This window comes from Gigantopelta aegis, chromosome 6, assembly GCF_016097555.1.
Source record: "Gigantopelta aegis isolate Gae_Host chromosome 6, Gae_host_genome, whole genome shotgun sequence".
NCBI lineage: Eukaryota > Metazoa > Mollusca > Gastropoda > Neomphalida > Peltospiridae > Gigantopelta > Gigantopelta aegis.
In genome coordinates, this window is record NC_054704.1 from 78417565 (window position 1) to 78439015 (window position 21451).

Here is a 21451-nt window from a genome sequence, read left to right on the forward strand (position 1 = left end):
TCCTTATCACTGTATAAACATCATCCTTATCACTGTATAAACATCATCCTTATCACTGTATAAACATCATCCTTATCACTGTATAAACATCATCCTTATCACTGTATAAACAACATCCTTATCACTGTATAAACATCATCCTTATCACTGTATAAACAACATCATTATCACTGTATAAACATCATCATTATCACTGTATAAACATCATCCTTATCACTGTATAAACATCATCCTTATCACTGTATAAACATCATCCTTATCACTGTATAAACATCATCCTTATCACTGTATAAACAACATCCTTATCACTGTATAAACATCATCCTTATCACTGTATAAACAACATCCTTATCACTGTATAAACATCATCCTTATCACTGTATAAACAACATCCTTATCACTGTATAAACATCATCCTTATCACTGTATAAACATCATCCTTATCACTGTATAAACATCATCCTTATCACTGTATAAACATCATCCTTATCACTGTATAAACATCATCCTTATCACTGTATAAACATCATCCTTATCACTGTATAAACATCATCCTTATCACTGTATAAACAACATCCTTATCACTGTATAAACATCATCCTTATCACTGTATAAACATCATCCTTATCACTGTATAAACATCATCCTTATCACTGTATAAACATCATCCTTATCACTGTATAAACATCATCCTTATCACTGTATAAACATCATCCTTATCACTGTATAAACATCATCCTTATCACTGTATAAACATCATCCTTATCACTGTATAAACATCATCCTTATCACTGTATAAACATCATCCTTATCACTGTATAAACATCATCCTTATCACTGTATAAACAACATCCTTATCACTGTATAAACATCATCCTTATCACTGTATAAACATCATCCTTATCACTGTATAAACATCATCCTTATCACTGTATAAACATCATCCTTATCACTGTATAAACATCATCCTTATCACTGTATAAACATCATCCTTATCACTGTATAAACAACATCCTTATCACTGTATAAACATCATCCTTATCACTGTATAAACATCATCCTTATCACTGTATAAACAACATCCTTATCACTGTATAAACAACATCCTTATCACTGTATAAACATCATCCTTATCACTGTATAAACACAATATCATGCAGGGCTAGCTCTGGGTGAACATAAAGTTTTGCCAAATTATGTATTAAACTTCAAAAATGGCAGAAACTCAGTTATTTTCTAATAAAATATAGCAAACTTATTTCGCCAACTTAAAATAAAATTTGCCAATTGTTTTTAAAATTCGCAATTGACAAATTTTGCAACTGCCAGAGCTAGTCCTGAATATGAGTCCTAAAAATAAAACCAAAAACCAAAAATAAACAAGCATTCTGAGAGTACTACAGGCCCACCACAAATTTAATATCTCCTAAGTTTAAGGGCTGTAACTCTGTGAAAACTTAGCAAATCAATATGAAAGTCAAACTTGATCTATAAGTACACAATAAAGCTTTATACAGAATTTCAGCTCAATATCTTTTGCCACTGTGAAAAAAAAGCTCACAAAAGCACATATATATGTGAGACAGACAGACGGACGGACAGACAGAAGGACAGTAAAGTTTGTTTTATTTAACGACGCCACTAGAGCACATTGATTTTTAATCTTATCATCGGCTATTGGACGTCAAACATATGGTCATTCTGACACTGTTTTTTAGAGGAAACCCGCTGTCGCCACATAGGCTACTCTTCTTTACGACAGGCAGCAAGGGATCTTTTATTTGCGCTTCCCACAGGCAGGATAGCACAAACCATGGCCTTTGTTGAACCAGTTATGGATCACTGGTCGGTGCAAGTGGTTTACACCTACCCATTGAGCCTTTCGGAGCACTCACTCAGGGTTTGGAGTCGGTATCTGGATTAAAAATCCCATGCCTCGACTGGGATCCGAACCCAGTACCTACCAGCCTGTAGACCGATGGCCTGCCACGACGCCACCGAGGCCGGTTGACAGAAGGACAGAGACGAAACCTATAGTACCCTCCAGTTGAACCTATGGGAAACTAATAAATAACTACATGCAAATCATAACCCAAATTCAGCAATTATTAAATAAAATATAGAATTGTGGTAATATTTATCACTCCACATGTACATTAAATGCATAAAGTGATATCGAACACTGAGCTCATAATAAAATTAATCAGTTATTCTTCTTATCCAGTGTTAAAACACAATAAATAAATAGATATGTTAACGAAGCAAAATATACTACTAATAACACTGTTGCTATGAGAAATGGACCATTTTATGAAGTTGGTAAATAATTCATGTAGTTTCTTTACGGTACTCGTAAGTGCATAAGGGGACCAAAAAAATATAAATCTAGAAAGAAAAAAAGATCTGTTTTGCCCAGTTCAAATATCATGAGAAGTCACTTCATATGATTTCATTTTGAATACACCTTCCATATGTACACAACATTACCATATCTCTGCCGTGAAATGTAAAGACTTACTATGGCTTCAGACATTCCCTGGCTTCTCCAAATTTATTGTTAAAGAACAACGTCAGAGCACGCTGGCAGTCTTTTAAGGAGGATTCCAAATCCAGTTGAACTGGTTCACTGTAAAGAAATCTCAAACTGAAAACATCATACACAAATACATGTACAGTGAAATGCATTTACACTGAAGAAGAAGTTTGTTTTGTTTAACGACACCACTAGAGCACATTGATTTGTTAATCATCAACTGTTGGATGTCAAACATATGGTCATTTTAACACAGTCATAGAGAGGAAACCTATATTTTTTTCATTAGTAGTAAGGGATCTTGTATATGCACCAATCCACAGACAGGATAGCACATACCACAGCCTTTGATATCTGTCTAAACTGAATCACATCGGGGATCTAATATTTACCTCATTTAGACAGGATCCAGTGTTTAGAGGGTCACGTTTTAGAATTTAGAATCATGACCATGCTGCTTTTGACAGGGTTCTGTTTTTTCAGGGTCCGGAATAGACAAATTTCACTGCACTTCTAATCATCAAAACTATGCTCTGTGGATATTTTTATAAATCATTTGTATTTTAGTTTCAAAGCCCACTTATAAAATGCAAGCAATAACAGGTTTGCACCATTCATAACAATTGCTTTGTCAGACACGATGCGCATTTGCCATGATGCTTTCAAAATGTTATTTCAACTTATGGCAGTGCATAGAAGTGTCCCTTTAATACACTCGCTGTGGAGCTCATTTTAGGTTTAGGTGGTGGAGGTTTACAAAACACAATAAAAAATTGCATCTAGTTTGCTTCCATTATTCATGAGGGCGGTCGGTCTGGGATCGATTCCCATCGGTGGGCGGCCATTTCTCGTTCCAGCCAGTGCACCACGACTGGTATATCAAAGGCCGTGGTATGTACTACCCTGCCTGTGGGATGGTGCATATAAAAGATCCCTTGCTGCTAATTGAAAAGAGTAGCCCATGAAGTGGCAACAGTGGGTTTCCTCTCTCAATATATGTGTGGTCCTTAACCATATGTCTGATGCCATATAACCATAAATAAAATGTGTCGAGTGCGTCGTTGAATAAAACATTTCCTTCTTTTTTCCATTATTCATGAATAGTGGCTTGATGCCTTTCAGGTTGGTTGTGTTACCCTGTGATTTTACTGACAACAATTACTGCACTGCCCTACTAATGAGGTAAATGATGATAAAACAAATATATTTTACTGTCTAAAGCTGTAAATAACTGGTAAAATATTTTAATATAAAAAATAATAATAATAAAAAACACAAAACAAAATAACACAAAAAAAACACAAAAAACATAAGATATGTTGGCTACATGTAATTTGAACTATAATCTATTTTGATAAAACTGATTACAAGATTTAGCATTAATGGTTATTGTTGTAGTTGAATCAATTCTGTACTTTTATGTCTTTCATTCACAGAGCTTCTGTTCACAAACCACGATAACATTCTCCCCAGAGAGAACTGGCAGATTGTCTGATGATATGACACAGCATTACATGACTGTATGTAATTGTGGCAGCTGTAGTAACAATAGCTACTGAACAAAAGACACCTATCTATGTACACTCACAGACAAGTACCAGTAAATCAAACATCACACATGCTATCATGCAATATAAAACTTGCTGTATATTGTGTATATTGTCAAATTTATTGACTGCCCAAATGTATATACAGTACATTTTGTATTAAATGTATTTTTTAACACTAGAGCAGTAAGTTCAAATTAAAAAGTGTGAATTAACAAACAAAACAAATCAAATTGTTAATATTTTGTTAGCCACAAATGACATTATTCAGTAAATGTTATAAAACAGATATTCACAGCATCACACGATTCACTTGAAATTTAACACTAATAACAGTTCTAATGAATGTCCACTTAGCACATGATGCATTCTTGGGATGGGACAGTGGTAAAGATCTCGCTTGATGCAAGGTTGGTCTAGGTTCGATTTTCATTGGGGAGTCCACTGGGCTATTTCTCGTTCAAGACAGTGCTCCACAACTGTTGTTAACAAAGGCCATGGTATGTACCATCATGATTCCTTACTGCTAATCAGAAAGAGTAACCCACTGCATGGCAGCAGCAGGTTTCTTTTCTCATCTGTGTTGTCTTGAACCATATGTCCAATGCCGTATAACCGTAATTATTGTAAAAAGAAATGTGTGGAGTGCATGATTAAATAAAACATTTCTTCCTTTTAAATAAAACTCTGCACTTGTAACAAATAAAAAAAATTAAAACATGTTCACTACCAGTTCCATTGGTGGAATATATTATTCAGATATTGGGAGGGGAGGGGTGGGTAAACTGTACTTGAGATGATGGATCCTCAAGCCTTAGTGTAAACAAGTATTCTAAACAAAACAGTAGGTGAACACAAAGACACACGCACACGCACACGCACACACACCTTCTGCCCCATGCAAAGATGCACCTGTACCAAATACTAAAAAACATTACATCAAAACCTAATAGGAGTATGACATATAACATGCAATAAATTTAAGAATTTTTTTTTAAGGATACCATCAAATTTATAAATATGATGTAATCTTGGTATTTTGAGATTCCATCTCATAATTCTTACATTTGTAACCTAAAATCTCAGATTTTTTAAATATGGAATCCTGCTAAATTCACTGCCTGTAAAAACATGTAGAATATCTCATGAAGTAATTGCTGAAGAGTACCACTGTCAAAGGGACTCGTTAATGGACATTTATTTGAACTGGTTATACTGCACCATGCTGATTCCAAATGTCACTTTCTTAAGTGGTTTTTAATGGCCGACATGTTTGCTCTCCTCTTTTCAACTAAACACTGTACAAAAATAGCTTGGCAGCTATTAACAGTTGAGTATATTCTTTTACATTTTACTTTTTACTTCATTCCATTTGATCTGGTCTTGGAAAGCACAATCATTTTATGTTGTTAATATTTAGTAATTTTTATTTTTATATTTATATCCACTTAAAGTCCAGGGTACAAATGACAGCTATCTGGGCACTTTGTCCACAAATGGCTTATTAATGGATGGTGAGAGAAAAGCCAGAGTATTGGCCATATACCTCAAATACGCTGTTAAAAACTCTCTCTAGGTTGAAGCCAGTATATGATGTATAAACCCAGCACTTATCACAGAATCTGCCTCGGGCAAGTTTAACCAAGGAATATTTTCTTCTGGTTCAATTGATTATAGACATTCGTGTCAGTTGACTCAGTGAAGGTCATTTAGAAACTCAGCAGTTTTTGCCAGTAAATAAGCAGTTAGTGTTTCAATATCAAATTCATTTTCATGGCAGGAGATAAAAGAGTCAGCAGTAATTCAAGTCCATAGTTACTGCTTCTCTCGTGGTTTATTATTATTTGTTTCTTTTCTTTAATTCGAACATCTTTGTAAATGATTCCTAGGGTATTTTTTGCTTCTGTAACTTTGATCTAAGAGTCCAACTGAAATTATTAGGCATGTACCACCAAAATCCTGTAGATGACAAATTGTGGGTGAAAGTGCCACACACAGTGTTTCAATCAACATATACAACTCTTCAACAATGGGTTACGTTGTTAGTTTTAAACATAATGGAAAGTGTCTTCGACTGTACTAATTCCACACTAAAAGTGTCATCCTAATTTTAGCAGGATCCCACACATTTAAGTGTCATCCTAATTTTAGTAGGATCCCACACACATTTAAGTGTCATCCTAATTTTAGTAGGATCCCACACATTTAAGTGTCATCCTAATTTTAGTAGGATCCCACACATTTAAGTGTCATCCTAATTTTAGTAGGATCCCACACATTTAAGTGTCATCCTAATTTTAGTAGGATCCAACACACATTTAAGTGTCATCCTAATTTTAGTAGGATCCCACACATTTAAGTGTCATCCTAATTTTAGTAGGATCCCACACGTTTAAATGTCAATCCTAATTTTAGTAGGATCCCACACATTTAAGTGTCATCCTAATTTTAGTAGGATCCCACACATTTAAGTGTCATCCTAATTTTAGTAGGATCCAACACACATTTAAGTGTCATCCTAATTTTAGTAGGATCCCACACATTTAAGTGTCATCCTAATTTTAGTAGGATCCCACACGTTTAAATGTCAATCCTAATTTTAGTAGGATCCCACACATTTAAGTGTCATCCTAATTTTAGTAGGATCCCACACATTTAAGTGTCAATCCTAATTTTAGTAGGATCCCACACATTTAAGTGTCATCCTAATTTTAGTAGGATCCCACACATTTAAGTGTCATCCTAATTTTAGTAGGATCCAACACACATTTAAGTGTCATCCTAATTTTAGTAGGATCCCACACATTTAAGTGTCATCCTAATTTTAGTAGGATCCCACACGTTTAAATGTCAATCCTAATTTTAGTAGGATCCCACACATTTAAGTGTCATCCTAATTTTAGTAGGATCCCACACATTTAAGTGTCATCCTAATTTTAGTAGGATCCCACACATTTAAGTGTCATCCTAATTTTAGTAGGATCCCACACGTTTAAATGTCAATCCTAATTTTAGTAGGATCCCACACATTTAAGTGTCATCCTAATTTTAGTAGGATCCCACACATTTAAGTGTCATCCTAATTTTAGTAGGATCCCACACATTTAAGTGTCATCCTAATTTTAGTAGGATCCCACACATTTAAGTGTCATCCTAATTTTAGTAGGATCCCACACATTTAAGTGTCATCCTAATTTTAGTAGGATCCAACACACATTTAAGTGTCATCCTAATTTTAGTAGGATCCCACACATTTAAGTGTCATCCTAATTTTAGTAGGATCCCACACATTTAAGTGTCATCCTAATTTTAGTAGGATCCCACACATTTAAGTGTCAATCCTAATTTTAGTAGGATCCCACACGTTTAAATGTCAATCCTAATTTTAGTAGGATCCCACACATTTAAGTGTCATCCTAATTTTAGTAGGATCCCACACATTTAAGTGTCATCCTAATTTTAGTAGGATCCCACACATTTAAGTGTCAATCCTAATTTTAGTAGGATCCCACACACTTAAGTGTCATCCTAATTTTAGTAGGATCCCACACATTTAAGTGTCATCCTAATTTTAGTAGGATCCCACACATTTAAGTGTCAATCCTAATTTTAGTAGGATCCCACACACATTTAAGTGTCATCCTAATTTTAGTAGGATCCTACATACGTTTTAAGCACAACAGCAGCTGAAACATTCACTGATGCTGGCTATTAAATTACTGGAATTTATTGGCCAGATGAAAGATTTTATGACAACAAGTTCTGTTACATATCTCATCAATGGAAAGGGTGGTCTTATTTAATGCAACATTCACAAGGTTTTATTACCTATGTTTCTACACTCTGATAATTAGCACCATTCCCGACCATTCCTTAACAGCTATGTTGTTTTTTATTCCCAATTTTGGAGTAAAAAATTCCCAATCAATGTAAATAATTCTATTTTTTTTATTATTATATAAAGGCATAGTTTGAAAACAATACATAAGACTAGATATTAATTTGAATAAATACAAGCATATGTATAGTATTAGTCTTTTCGATTCTAACAAGGCTTACTAAGATGTTTTTTAAATGAAACTGAAAATTCCCTCTTTTTTTAAAAAACAACGCTAAAATTCCCAAAGTCAAAGCCATGGATGTCAAGTCAAATTTCAAAATAAAACCCTGATTCAACATTAGGTGCAATTCAAAACTTTGACCGTTGTGAGTTGCTATTTGATATATTATACTGCTACCTATAGGAACATAAAGGCAGTGAGGTGTAGAACTGTAATCGTGAAAAGTGCAGTTACCACTAAAACTCTCTGTCTGCTGCCTACTAATTAACACACCCGAATTACACTACCTTTCTCTACACCCAATGTGATCAAGAAAGGAAATATTTTATTTGACAATGCTCTCAAAACATTTTATTTATGGTTATCTGGCACAGATATTGAAAGAGGACACCTGCTATCACCACTTCATGGGCTACTCTTTTTGATTAGCAGCAAGGGTTCCTTTACATGCACCATCCCAGATAGGACAGCACATACCATGGCCTTTGTTACACCAGTTGTGGAACGAGAAATAGCCCAATGGGCCCATCGACGGGAATCGATCCTAGATCGATTGCGCATCAGGTGAGCCCTGTACCACTGAGCTACGTCCCACCCCCACCCACCCCCACCCCCCATGTGTTAAAGGTTAACTTCATAATTAATACAATTGGCAACATTGATGGACAATAACTTAATCAACTATTTTTTCCCATCCCAATCAGTGTACCATGCCCAGTATATCAAAGGCTGTGGTATGTGATGTCCTGTTGGTGGGGAAAATGCATATAAAAATCCCTTGCTATTGGAAAAATGTAGCAGGTTTCCTCTGAATACATCTCACAATGACCAAATGTTTGACATCCAATAGCTGGTGATTAATTAATCAGTGTGCTCTAGTGGTGTCGTTAAACATAACAAACTTTGAATCTGCTATATATACCTTGTGTTCTCAATAACTAACAGCAAGTATTATAGTATTACAATTCACACACGTTTTCGCTTTCACCTAAGTCCTCTCAACTTATGCATTTCTAAACTTAACTCCAGCCAGCGTTCTTCTGTGTTGGCTGATGATATTCTGTCATATCCTATGCAGACTATTACTGGGTCTCCTGTTACCATGTCTCCATGGAGATCCAGCGCTACTAGTTGTATTATATCAAGATTTCCAGTTGTATTTTAGACTGGCTCTCAGCTCATCTTTAATCCTAATTAGTTCCAGTGATCCTGAAATGTGATCTGCATTTCATCATTTCAGTTTAATTTATATTTATGATTATATCCACTGAAAGTTCAACCATTTCGTCCTGTCAGCTTTATGAACTGTTTGGAAGCTGTTCAACAATAACATAATGCAAAATCTGTCACTTATATATTCCGATCCCTCACCCATTTTGTAGCTTCTATGAAATTATTTCACGTTTACTGCTGCTGCGATGTAATTTGACCACCATTAACCCTTCCATAGCGTGATGTGCCATCAATTTAATTATGTCTTGGACATTGTGACACTCTGTATTTCGCTATTAATTTAACATCATGTAAAGGCTTAGTCTATGACGTCATTCTAGCACAGACATGAAAAGGTTAATATTGGGTTTTCAGGGGGAGGGGGCGTTTGTTCCTTTGATAATAAATACATGTACTAGATTTTTAAAAATAATAATAATCTGTAATAGGACAACTTAATATAAAATCTATCATTTTTTAATTCCCTACCTCCCCCACCTTCTTCATATACCACTCCCCCCCCCCCCCCCCCCCCGAGATAAAATTATGTCACTTTTTTGTCAATTCCCACCCTCCCACTCAATTTTGCTACAATACAATTTGACCAACATTAATACTGGTTTTTCTGTTTGTAAATACAAAGACCCTGCACATAATCTCCAGTGTAACTTGTCATATATGATACAAATTAAAACAGAAACCTTTTATCAAATGTTTGTTAGCCTAAAATCACAAAATTGCAATATTTTAAATGTTCTTGTATTTTATTACTTTGCACCTCGCATTTCTTTTGTTGTATATTAGATTATAACAAGGCATGTACAGTTCAACTATGACCATGTTAGCTAACCATGCAGATATCGCTAAATATGGAATGATTTTGAATACATGGCTAAATAATAAATGAAGGCACCTTCATGTTATAATTCCTCAAGTTACTCACGTTGCCCATCTAGAAAGTGATTTTCTTACGTTAAGAAATGGCCAGATGGTTAAATTAATTTGCTTCTCACAGAAGGAACCCATGACTGGTCAGCAGTTAATTTCATTTCAGTTGTAGCCTTCAATAACACACATGTAAATGAACTCTATGAAGATCACTGTATTGTCCAATAGGGGTGGGACATAGCCCAGTGGTAAAGCGCTCTCTCAATGCACGGTTGGTCTGGGATCGATCCCCGTTGGTGGGCCCATTGGGCTATTTCTCATCCCAGCCAGTGCACCACGACTGGTATATCAAAGGCTGTGGTATGTACTATTCTGTCTGTGGGATGGTGCATATAAAAAGAGTAGCCCATGAAGTGGCGACAGCGAGTTTCCTCTTCCAATATCTGTGTGGTCCTTAACCATATGTCTGACGTCATATAACCATAAATAAAATGTGTTGAGTGCATTGTTAAATAAAACATTTCTTTCTTTTTGTATTGTCCAATATTAACATCAATACAAATTTTTTTTAATTAAAATACATGTATGTCATCTCCATACTGGCCACTAAAGACCAAGCTACTTAAGACTGCATTATAAAACATATTATAGGCCTTTGAGAATTTCAAATTTACATAGGCAATTTATGGATTACACAAAACAAACTTAGATACAACCCATTTCATTTTTGCATAACCCATCATGTAAATAATGTCCTAAATTTAAAGCATAAGTGAAAACTGAGTCATCCAAAACACCACTTGCACAAGTGATATGCAAACAAAATTATCATTCTTGCAATTTTCAAAGGCCTTGTTATAACATGAATCCTAAACAAGGTATTGAAAGTATGGCTGTGAAAAAAACTATAGTCCATCCCATCCTCTATAAAAAATATTTTTTGGTAAATAATTTCAGTTTGGTTTGACGTAAAAAGTAAAGTAAAAGTGTTTTAGAAATAACAAAAAAGTACAGTTTTGTGTGCAATTTAGAAAACCATGCGCTCAGAAATAAATAACTTATAGTAAATTCTATAGTAATAAAAAAGCCATTCCCTATGGGAAGGACTATACTATAGGTATAAATACTTATACTTGGAAACCAGTTTATATAACATAACATGAAAACTTTCAAAGAAACAAAACAAAAACCACCATGCATTTACATAACCTGATTTCCGTGAAAACAACAAACGAGAACAAGATATTAGTGATAAAGGTCTATCTAAATCAGGTAAATATATAGCGTACCATGTTTTCTCGTCTCCTGTGCCAACATCCTCAAACTTCACATGGCGTGGTGAAGGCTGACCTGCCTCCATGATAAGATATACAAGTGAAGTAAGGCAAGTATTGATTCAGTAGCCTCCTACCAGCCACAGGCACCAACTCGCATCTCAACTAACTGAAGCCACCAAAACATCCTCGTTAATGACAAGTTATAAGACATGTAAAATTCTATCGTCATAAAAAGAAGAAAATCTATCGTCACAGACTAAATAACTTTCAGCAAATCACAGTGTATAGAAAAAAATAACACTATGTATGCTAAAAGTGTTATGTCAGTAGCAACTGATCTGGTTTGTTGCTGACTTATTGACATCAATATATTGTAACAGGATACAGAATTCTATCTAACAGTTATGACACTTTAGATACAACTTCCAGCAATCAGCAATCCAGTGTGCAGGGAAAACAGCTCTGCTTTGCTATTAATATTGGCTTCAGGACACCAAGAACAGGATGTAAAATCCAATTTAAATGTTATATGTATACAGATGATAAATTAATGAACTTATTCTGTCAGTCATTGCACAGAATACCGCAATCAAGAGCTTACATACTACTACTAGTAAACAATATACAATATTAATACATGTTAGGATTTAGATTACTTTTCATTTGTCAAGAGACTTATTCACCTACATAATACAAATGACACTGAGGTCAATTAGAGATTGTTTAAAATATACACTAACATATATATATAATGCACATATTACAGTAAAACCCTCAAAACTGGACACTCTGTAAACTGGAATTTTTTATGGTCCATTTTTAAATATCAGTACAGAACACATATAACCTCTTTATACTGGATACCCATTAAAACAGAACTTATTACTTGGTCCCATGGAGTGTCAAATTTATGGCAATCATGGACCTCACAAACACCAAGTCAAACAAGACGTACATCTCCAGTATAAAAAATTTGTAATGAAATAAATTCATCCCTTAAACACTTCAAAGTTCGGAGGGGGAGGGACACCCCTAGCACTCACTCCTTGGATGTCTGCTTATCCTCTAAGGGACGGTCCATAATTATTCACTTTTTAAGGGATATAAAACATACTGTTTTAGAAATATCCTTAAGATACACCTTTTCACAATCTTATTCTAGAACAGAACTTGTAATCATTTTGGGAATGAATGAATGTATGAAAGTATGAATGAATGAATGAATGAATGAATGAATGAATGAATGTATAACTTCACACCAGCACAAAGAACGTCCGTGGTAGAGCAATTGCTTGAAGTGTAATAAATCACAATAGACTCAGGATTCCCTTGCTGTTTTTAAAAGGAGTAGGCCATAGTATTTCAAATTTCATGGAAAAAACTTTTTCGGTTCCGTGCCTTGTGATCATGGAAAACCATCGGAAACTGTTTATATTATTTTTGTTGAATAGTTGTACTCAATATAATAATCATGGGAAACAAAATTTCGGTTCCATGATTTTACTGACACAGTACCAGAAACTATTGTTACCGTGAAATCTGAAGGCCTGTAGCTTGTGTGGTAGCTGCAGGTTTACTCTTTCTTTTGACCAAGTGTCAAAATAATCTAATGTCAGATACTAAATAGCCTTAATTAAAATCATTGATAAGATAAAAAATCAATGTGCTCTAGCGGCGTCGTTAAATAAAACAAACTTTACTTTTAATTAAAATCATAGATAGTTTAAACCCCCATTTAGCAGCCAAGTAAAACAAAAATGCACTTTAAATTTTATTGTTTTTAATTTTCACAAACACACGCCACTCAGTGGATCTGCAAGCATGCATAGATGTTACCCCTCCCTTGTTAAAATCCTAGATCCACCCCTGTAGATTAAAATGTGCTGAAGTGTCACTGAACAAATATCCTGATGGAAAGAAATAAGGGAACACATCGAATTGTAGACCAAATTTAATTCACTACTAGTGTAGTAATGTCTGTATTTCATACCAAGTTGTAATGTGGGATTGAATGTCTGTAGTGTTGAATATGCTGCCTATATGTTCCCAGTCAACGTCTGACAATATGAATTGATTTTTGATGCAGTCATTATTTCTTGTTGTTATCTGTGTGATCCTTTATTTCTTTCCATCAGTATATTTCTTTCATTGTATAGTTACAAACATTTCCATCTCTACCGTTATCTCAGCATCTGCCAAAACAACAAATCCCACATGACCAATAAACCAGATATGGTAACTATAAAAATATTGAAATATTTTACAACCCTCTAAACAATGACACAAAATGAATATTCCTGGTTTATTGACATTACAGAACAAGTCAGTCATGAACAAATCCAGCAATATTAATCAACCAAATAACAAAAGGAGCCCGTAAGCCTGTAGTCACTCATAACTGATGTAATTGGTACACAAGAGTCATTGTAAACTGACCAGTATTCTTCAGTTTCCACATACTATTTATCTAATTATAAAAATTGAGGACAACTAAATCAATAATAAGTTGCAAGCAAGATAGCATGAGCTTGGGTAATTTCCACATGACTTCACAATGGCAGATTTACCACGCACTGTCACAATAATAGATTTCTAGGTATATATACAATGATAGGACAAACAAATCCTGTAAGAAAAACACAATCAACCATGAAATATATAATTAATGCTGCAGTCACAGGAGTATTTTAAGACTTAAGTATGAGATTAATTTTCTTCCTTCAATTTAAGATGAAGTTTGTTTTGTTTAACAACACCACTAGAGCAGATTCATTTATTAACCATCAGCTATTGGGTGTCAAACATTTGGTAATTTTGACATGTAGTGACTAGTCTTAAAGAGGAAACCTGCTAAATTTTTCCATTAGCTGCTAGGGATCTTTTATATATGCACCATCCCAGTCAGGACAACACATACCATGGCAGTTGTGGTATACTGGCTGAAACGAGAAGTAGCCCAAAGAGCCTAGCAATAGGAATCGATCCCAGACCAACTGTGCATCAGGTGAGCGCTTTACCACTGGGCTATATCCCGACCTTCAATTTAAAATGACTGCATTCTATAATATCCATGTAGTTTACATAAAAATACAGTTAGACCAACTGCTTTAAACAGTATTTATTACCAAAATATAATTAAATGGTATACACATTCCACCATGAAATATATATAATTATTACCCCAGCGGTCACTCATAACAGGGAAAATATTTTCCATATTTTCTCAGTGAGAAATATTCTGCATTGGTCTAACAAACAATGGATGATTTAATGCTTACAAACCAATGACCTTATCGGTACTAAATATGATGTCATCACGATTTGGCAAAGACACAAAATGATGTCATGTAGTTTAAAGAGTTTGCGTTTACAGCTCTCTGTTTTGGGTGTTAAATTTATAACAAAATGTAATTTTAATGCAATTTGTTAGTTTTTTTTAGCAGAATAAAGAGAACTTCTGTTTTCGAAAATTATCTATGAACGTAATTAGAAAAGAAAGAAAGGGATCTTTTATATGCACCATCCCACAGACAGGGTAGTACATACCACAGCCTTTGATATACCAGTCGTGGAACGAGAAATAGCTCAATGGGCCCACCGACGGGGATCGATCCTACACCGACCATGCATCAAGCAAGTGCTGTACCACTGGGCTACCATGAATGTGATTAAATTACAAAGTTATAGCAATACTCAGAACAGTGCGAAAAGTGGTTTACATCAATTCTATACACGTACGTGCATATGTGTGGAAATAAAGGCTTTTAGAGAGACAAAATAGCTGAGGTAATAAATAGAATAACAAATTTGGTACCAGATATTATCAAATTTATGTCCCTCGTGAAATAATTTTCACTTAGGACATAAATTTAATAACTGGTAACTTGTTTATTATCCTTTATTTAATGCTGTGGTCTCAACAGTATTTTAAGACATAAGTATTTAGAATAGACATTCAAGACTAAGTTTCTTCCTTCAATTTAAGCTGACAGCATTGTACAATTTAGTTTACATAAAAATACACTGTTAGACAGATTAGTTTAAACAGTATTTATTACCAAAATACAACAGTATGTTGGTTATGGATCGGTCAACAGGGAATGCCTATATTAAGACCTCTCCATACATCATATCCATTAACAGCCTCGAGCTATCCCTCATTACAAGCTCTGGGCCGTACCCTGATCAAACGCCTGGGGAGGGGGGTCACTACTTTTTATAAACAAATAAAACACTATACAAATTAAACCCTGAGATGTGTATGCAATTTTTCTGGAGTTAAATTTAATTACATGTGTTGCTTAAACAAGTAATTAAATAGTCAGCTAAAAAGACGATAGCATGACTTCCATACTAGCAAATAATTGGTCTACAAATAATTAAGATTGTCACAGTTAATTTCTAGGAATGTACGGTAAAGTCTTTTTATTGTATAAATTGCACACAATACTATTTTTAAAAGTAGCAGCTACAAAGAGTAACACGTTTTTTATAAAAGCAAATGGCATACCATTCTAGTACCGGTCCTTTATTTTTCACAGATGCGGTGGTTACTCGCAATCAGTCATGTGAGCCAGAAGTCACACGTTTCCATTACCTTTGGGGCCGTGGATGCCATAAAACGTTGAGAAGGTGTTATTTGTCCAGACAGTTGTTATCTCAATTGTGTAATAATTCAGAAAAATAATGGACCCAAGCTCACAAATAACTGAAATAGGCTTGACACTCGATTATTCTGGCAGTTCAGGTTAAACACCAATGCACTGTCATCATAGGTCTATTAAATTTATCTGTTGCAATATTGTTGACGACAACTGAGTCAATATTTACCTGTCATTATCTTGAATACTGATAATTCGTTATTAAGACCACCCCACCAATAAGACCGAAATTTATTAAGTTCCACAAATGACCACAATAGTGAAGTTTCACTATAGTAGAATAATGGTTTGGGAGTCCAGACTTGTTAAAATAAGCCAGCAACTAATAAATTTAATCCGCTATTTAACTTCACACAAACTACTCTTCTGTTTGCATGTCAGTTTCACAATTTTAAATTCATGTCAACTGCCAGCTATAACTGATTAGGTTATACAAATATTGAACAATTGGTTACCTTTGTAATCATGTGACTCGACTTTAGGTAGTAAACCGTAGATTTTGAAATATTGCCCCTTGAACAAGTGGTTTTACCATAGTAAAATGTTCTGACTATATTACAGATTAATTACATTATTTAATAGGAAGCTGTAAAACATAATGAGGGTTTTTAATAGGCCCTTTTAAAATTTTAGCAGACTCCAAACAAAATTTAATTAATACACCTAGATTTAACAAGCATTCTGTGAGTACTGTTAAATCAGTAAATTTTTATATTAAGTGTTCGAGATTAACGGTATCCCGATATCCCGGGGATACCAGAATTTAATTTTGGATACCAGACTTCAAGAACCCAGTATCCCACCAGGATACCATAATATGTTGGGTTTTTTTTAATCCTGCATTTTTATTTTTCGCTAAACAATGAAAGTCGTCATTTACTGGTGAAGTTAAGTAATAATATTTTCAAGCTCGTACCCAGTCTAATGCTATGCCATAACAATATCTCCCCCAACTCATACCTAGTCTAATGCTAATGCTATTGTTTTTGTTGGATGTTTCCTACTTTAAATTTTATTTGAGATATTGATTCCACATCTGCAGAAAATTGATACAGGTAGGATTATCATTAATAATGTCAGAATCACTTATAAATTACTGCTAAATATTAATTTATGTTAGCATTATTCAAAAATAGATTCCATTTGATTGGCAATTTCACAAATTCCGCGATTGCGGCGTTGCAATAGACTGGGAATGAGAACAGTGTCAACCAAGTTTGTTACGATGTTATTTATGAATTTCATTTAATTGGGATACTAAATTCTCAGGTGAGATACCAGATTTTGAAATGTTAGTATCTAACTGGGATACTGCCCCAAATTTTTAATCTCGAACACTGATATTTCCTAAGTTCAAGAGCCATAACTGGACAAATCCCCACAAAAGTCAAACGTGATCTGTAACTATACATAATAATAAAGCTGAACACAAAATTTCAGCTCATCTTGAGGAATTGAAAAAAAAACAAAAAACAACTATAGTCTGTAGACAGATAAAACAAAAAACCCATATAGTCCCCTCCTGTTGGACTTACTAGTAAAGAACTGGTTCATCAAAGGCCATGGTATGTGCCGTCCTGTCTGTGGAAAAGTGCATATAAAAGACCCCTTATCAGAATAATATGTGGCGGCAATGTGTTTCCTCTAAAGAAATATGTCAGAATGACCATAATTTGACGTCCAATAGCTGATGATAAGATAAAAATCAATGTGGTCTAGAGGCATCGTTAAATAAGACAAACTTTACTTTTTACTAGTAAAGAACTAAAACTAACAGTCTTAAGCCTCATCTCTATCTGATTTCATGTTTATATTGTACAGTTCTATGTATTTGCATAAGACCATGTCTAATAATTATTTCAATAACTATCATGGAATGCACTCATCAATCAGTCAAAACAGTTATCAATATCAGATGTTTGTTTGAATGTCCTGCAATTCTGATAATTAACAATAAGACTAAGTTTTTATAAGCAAAAACAGTTGTCAACATTTCAAAAATTCATTAAGTTTCTAAGTACTGTAACACAATGTTTAGAGATGATCAACAGTAAGTTATGATAAACAGGTATGTTATAGCTTTGTATTTATATCCATTGTCAAATACATGTAGGCCACCAATCATGCTGATGTGAACAAAATTGAATTGAATGTTTAGAGATGGGACTTACTGATACTAGGGACAAGATGTAGACCAGTAGTAAAGCACTCGCTTGATGCATGGTCGGTTTGAGATCGATCCCCGTCAGTGGGCTCAATTGGGCTATTTCTCGCTCCAGCCAGTGCACCACGACTGGTACATCAAAGGCTGTGGTATGTGCTATCCTATCTATGGGATGGTGCACATAAAAGATCCCTTGCTGCTAATCGAAAAGAGTAGCCCATGAAGTGGCGACAGCGGGTTTCCTCCCTCAATATCTGTGTGGTCCTTAACCATATGTCCAACGCCATATAACCATAAATAAAATGTGTTGAGTGCGCTGTTAAATAAACCATTTCCTTCCTTCCTTCCATTGATACTAAGGGTAGCACCAGTCATGAGCATAGCTTGTAGTATTCAAGTCCATTGTTTTTATCTAGATGGTAATCAATCATCTATGAATTACAAAATGATCAATACTGCGCAATTCTGATACAGTGAAACCTCTCAAAACCGGACCTTCTGTAAACCGGAATTCCCTCAAAACCAAACATTTTTTGAGGAGCCTTTTTAAATATATGTACATAAGAGAACCTCTCTAAACTCGATACCTCTTAAAACCAGACTTTTTATTTGGTCCCGAGGGTGTCCAGTTTAGAGGAGTTTCACTGTATAACTGTTAGGTTTCAATGCCTGCACTAATATATAAAACTTTAACTGCAATGCACCATGTGATATTTCTCTTTTGTAGCTTAGTAAATTAAATATATCATACTTATGTGTAAAACCGAAATATTGAAACTACAAGAGTCTGGATAAGCTTACATCCAGACCTACTACCAGAAAATATTATGACAGTATGGAACACCATCCCTGGGTGCCTGCAATGAATGCACCAGTTGGATGATTAAATTAGCTTCGTTGTGGTAAGCCTCAACCGTGACTGCTCATTTCCCAACATATAGTTTAAGACAGTATTGATCTATGCACGATTCCAAATATCGGGAACATTAATTGTAAATTGAGAAATGGCACAGCAAAATTCTTCCATCTACTTCAGCACAAACTACTTCCGCCTTTCTGATCAAGGAATAATTACCTGTATTAATTGCAGACATTTTTAAGACATAGATCTTGCTGAGATCCACCAGTGACGGTTAGTGATAAGATGCACAGAACACTACTAATGTGGAAACATGCTAGCAACATAAAACACAGATCGATAGCTCTATTGCTAGTCTGCTTCATAGACTTCGGTCAGGACTGCATGAACAGAATGCGACATATTAATTACTGTCTGCAAATTCCAGATACATAGTGGACCAATCTCTATAAATTATTCATGTATATATGAATAAATACAGAAATTAACACATTTGAAAAATTTATTTGTGCGGTACCCAATAGCTGATATATATATATATATATTAAGAAAATAAAGACTTCATGTGTTCTTAGTCCGTATGGTCGTATTTTGTTCCAGGTTCGTCGGATACCTGGCATTCTGGTGGTATTGTTTAATATTCACCCCGGACTGTTTGTGGATTGACGTAAAGACTCATATGACACTTCAGTAATGTTTTATGTGCGGTGACGAAGAGGTTTTTTCTTCTTCTTTCTCTCTTTGTCTTTCTCCCTTCCCCCTCTCCCTTTCTTTGGTCAACCAGTGCTTTACGATTGGCATATGAAAGCGAAAATTAATTTACAATATTCATTGTTGTACAGTACCGGTAGGATCTATCTATCAATTCATCAACCCATCAACCCGTCCATCCGTCCATCCATCTATCTATCCTATCTGCCTGTCTGTCTGTCTGTCAGTTCGTTCCTCCGTCCATCTGTCCATCTTTTTATTTCTCCCTAATCATCCATTCCTTTCTTTCCCATAATGGGGAGGGAGGGTGGTGGTTCGAATGAACAATGCAATATCAGGCTATTCACAAAAATGTCCAGAGAAAATATCGACAAAACAGTTCATATTCGAATCGCCCCTATATCTATATCTATATATCTATATATACAGTAAAACTTCGATAACTCGATCTTGAAGGGGACAAGGAAATAGTTCGAGTTTCAAGGAGTTCAAGTTTTCGAAATTAATATATAAGAGTTCAAATTAGAAACTGCATTGCAGCTGGTTGATTTCGCTTAATATTGCAAGAAGCGTGCACTTCGCTGCCTACTTCTGAACTCTGCATCCCAAGTTGAAAGGCGAATTAATATATCAGTCACCTCACACCACACCACCCCATCTCACCCCACCCCATCCCAGCTGTTGGCATCTTCGACACCTGTGGTACATTCATTTTGCGTATATTGTAAAAGTAAATAAAACAAAAACGATAACCCATATGAATTTGAAACATATGCTTGGGGATATAGGATACATGTATTTATTGACAGAAAAAAAAGAAGGCATTTACATACATATATAAATAACAGAAAGTAACGTTGGCGTATTTTACAGGTGTCAAAACATGGCGGAACGTAACTAACAAATAAAACACTGAATGCTGAATAACACTATAAGTACATTTGTTTTACACAAAATTATTTACGCTTCGCACCTCTACTTTCTTTCTCCAATCTAGCCCCCACCCCCATTTCTGGGTCCTACACAAGATTGCTTGGATGACAAAAAGCAGAACTTCTTAAAACCAATCTGGCAAACCCCACGTTATCGGGTCCTTTCCCAGATTGCTCATCTATGATGTATCAATTTTTAACATAACTAAATGACTGGTATTTGATTGACATAACTGATACATAAATAGAAAAGCTCAAGTTTGACACGATTCATGCCTTCGAGAGTAAAAACAAACAGTGCTAACAATTATTACAAATGCTCTTTGAAGTTAACCAGACTGTATCTGTAATTATTTATTACGTAGCAAGGTTCTCCACCACGGATGTACACTGACTACCAAACACGGGATCATTTCGTTCCGCTTAGTCGGCGATCTATTATTCTGTAATTATCACCTTAATCCTCGACGGCCACCTGAGACAGGCATGCTTCGCTTGATTGACATGATTGACAATACAAAATTCTATCGGCAACGACAGTTTGATCATTCCACACACATCGAGTTTTGGAGGTGCATACTCTATTAAATCTTAATGGAGGGACCA

The 21451-nt window shown here is 35.0% G+C and overlaps 1 protein-coding gene across 2 annotated transcripts in view; it reads right to left on the reverse strand.

The window, feature by feature from the left end:
* LOC121374221 (tetratricopeptide repeat protein 39B-like) overlaps positions 1-21451 on the reverse strand; it is a 60723-nt gene that overhangs the window by 24560 nt on the left and 14712 nt on the right. The window contains exons 3-4 of one of the 2 annotated variants that reach the window (XM_041501217.1): positions 11531-11684; positions 2519-2626 (exon numbers count right to left, since the gene is read on the reverse strand). In XM_041501217.1, the coding sequence (XP_041357151.1) occupies positions 2519-2626; positions 11531-11601 (179 nt within the window). In that variant the 5' untranslated portion in view covers positions 11602-11684. The remainder of the gene's footprint in view (positions 1-2518; positions 2627-11530; positions 11685-21451) is intronic. The other variant, XM_041501218.1, reaches the window with a different exon arrangement.